Source organism: Belonocnema kinseyi, chromosome 9 (assembly GCF_010883055.1).
Source record: "Belonocnema kinseyi isolate 2016_QV_RU_SX_M_011 chromosome 9, B_treatae_v1, whole genome shotgun sequence".
NCBI lineage: Eukaryota > Metazoa > Arthropoda > Insecta > Hymenoptera > Cynipidae > Belonocnema > Belonocnema kinseyi.
The window spans coordinates 7,169,359-7,171,616 of NC_046665.1; the positions used below are offsets into that span (position 1 = coordinate 7,169,359).

A 2,258-nucleotide genomic window follows, 5' to 3' on the forward strand; every position below is an offset into this window, starting at 1 on the left:
ATAAAATAGCGCCATTAAATGGCCGTCGCATCACTCTTTAAAATGACCTAAATCTTTCTGACTATCTCTTGAGACGAAATCATTCCATTGAGCCTGCACATAGCCTAAAACGGGCCGGGCTATTTTCGCCTCAGAATATTCTGAGATTTTCTATAGGTGGGATAGTGCAAAACTTAGTATAACAAAATGTACATATGGCGAAAAATCATTTTTTTTGGCAACATATTAAAACGTTAAATTTTGTCCAATGCAATTCGTATATTGCTTGGCCCTCGGTATCCAGACATCTTGCCAGCGGACGTCACAACGAGAAATGACTAATGCTTCATGAAACTTTTCATCGAACCAAAGTTTCATGAAATTTTACAACCCTAGTGAGATATGCTCTTTGCGGCTATTTGGCTATGTTTATGTTGTGCAAAGAGGACCATGCTATTAAGAAATTACTTATTTCAATGGATTCTTATATTTTTATTCCTTCTAACTTTAATGTATTTGAGAATAAGAATAACAAGCCTAGAAGACAGCAACCAATTACTCCGTATGTATTTCTGTAGCCATAATTTTATGGGAATTAAAATCCTGAGAAATTAGTAGTCCAGGCATCTCGTACAAGGAGAGTTCTTTTCACCGTAATAAGTAGGTAATGTGTGTTTACTTTTGTCTAAAACGGTTTATGAAGAGGTGTTAATAAGAATTCCAAGTTTTCAAGAAATCAAATCCGGGCGTCCCGGAGATATTTTTCAAGTTGACAACTGAATAAGAGTCATTTGCCCTGAAAAATGGGTCAAAAGTGGTCAACTTTGGGAGGCCATAACTTGCGACCGATTGCGGCTCGGTCATTGCATTTTTTTATAATCACTCGAAATTCCGTCTACTGTAACTAAAAATTATTTCGTGAAATTAACAGGTTCAACAGTTCAGATACAAACTTTAGAATTGCAGGTTTTCGTCTGTTAAAAAAAAATCTGGGGTCTTTGAAGCACCATAAGTCAGCACCGATTGGAGATAGGATATTTTTTTCTTCAACTTTTTCAGAATTTCCTTTATTTTAATTATGGCGTGGAACTTTTTGTTCAAAGATGCAATGGGTGTCATTTCTAGAAAACTTGGGCTTTTTATCAGGATCCATTAATAAATCGTGTTCACAAAAAATGCACATTACCTACTCAATAGATTTTAAAAGTACCAGATGCCTGGACTATGGAAGATTGAGCCCGGTTATGGTTGAATTATGGATCACGATTTAAAACATGCCATGAAGGAGCATGTATATTTAAATTAAATTTTAGAAAGAATGAACATTTTCAATTAATTCACATTCATAAAATATTAAAGCAATATAAACATGTTTTTTGTTATGAGTTAACCACATATAAGTTACTTGTAAAAGAAGATCTAACTTATGATGAAAATATTTAATACTTTTGTATTAAGGGTATGTGACACAGCTAAAATCCTATATTACCGATCTCACTTTATCAGTTCACTGAATGTTTTTTTGAACCTAAGAACTTTTTTCGTAAATAAAATATCGAGCTGAAATTTTGGAAAATGTATTAGAGTACAATAAAGTACGTTGAGGTACTGCATTTTGGTAAGAACTTCACTGGAAATTATTTTATCTTTTTTCTGAACCTCGACATTTTTTGAACGTTTGAACTTTTTTTATACATAAAATATCGGTCTCAAACTTTGAGAAATGCAAGAGCCTACGTTGATGTACAAATCTTAATAATAAAAGATGTAAAAAAAAATATTTCAACTGGCAATTCCATCGGCATCAGCCCGTAATGTTGTACACGAAATTACGAACCCTGGCGGCCACTAGACGAGGCTCTAGAGGGTTCGTATTTTAGTGTACAACGTTACCGGCTGATGTCGGTGGAATTGATAGTTGAAATATTTTTTTTACATTTTTTATTATTAAGCTTTGTACTTCCCTACCGAAAATAATCTTTGAGTATATACTAAAAATTCTTTAGGTCAAAGAATCTCAAAGAAATTATCCGCAGGCACTCAGGTAGATATTTTTAAAGGTCCAGGAAGCTCGTTTAAATGGTCTGAAGGCTTTAAAATATCCTTTCCGAAATTTAAAAAAGAATACGATCATAAATAACAAGCAGAGAGGCTATCTGAATAGAGTAGCCGACACACAAGGGTCCTTTGTTAAGCTTTCGGATTAAAATTTAGAAGTAGATTTTTTAAATTTCATAGTTAACAGCCTAAAACATAATAATTCGGAATCTATGGGTTTC

General features: G+C 33.5%; 1 protein-coding gene across 1 annotated transcript in view; it reads left to right on the forward strand.

Annotated features, from left to right (window-relative positions):
• The first annotated feature begins 395 nt into the window (after positions 1-395).
• LOC117179721 (heparin sulfate O-sulfotransferase-like) overlaps positions 396-2,258 on the forward strand; it is an 86,502-nt gene continuing 84,639 nt past the window's right edge. Inside the window, exon 1 of the mRNA XM_033371763.1 lies at positions 396-541. Coding sequence (XP_033227654.1) covers positions 430-541 — 112 coding nt within the window. The 5' untranslated portion in view covers positions 396-429. The remainder of the gene's footprint in view (positions 542-2,258) is intronic.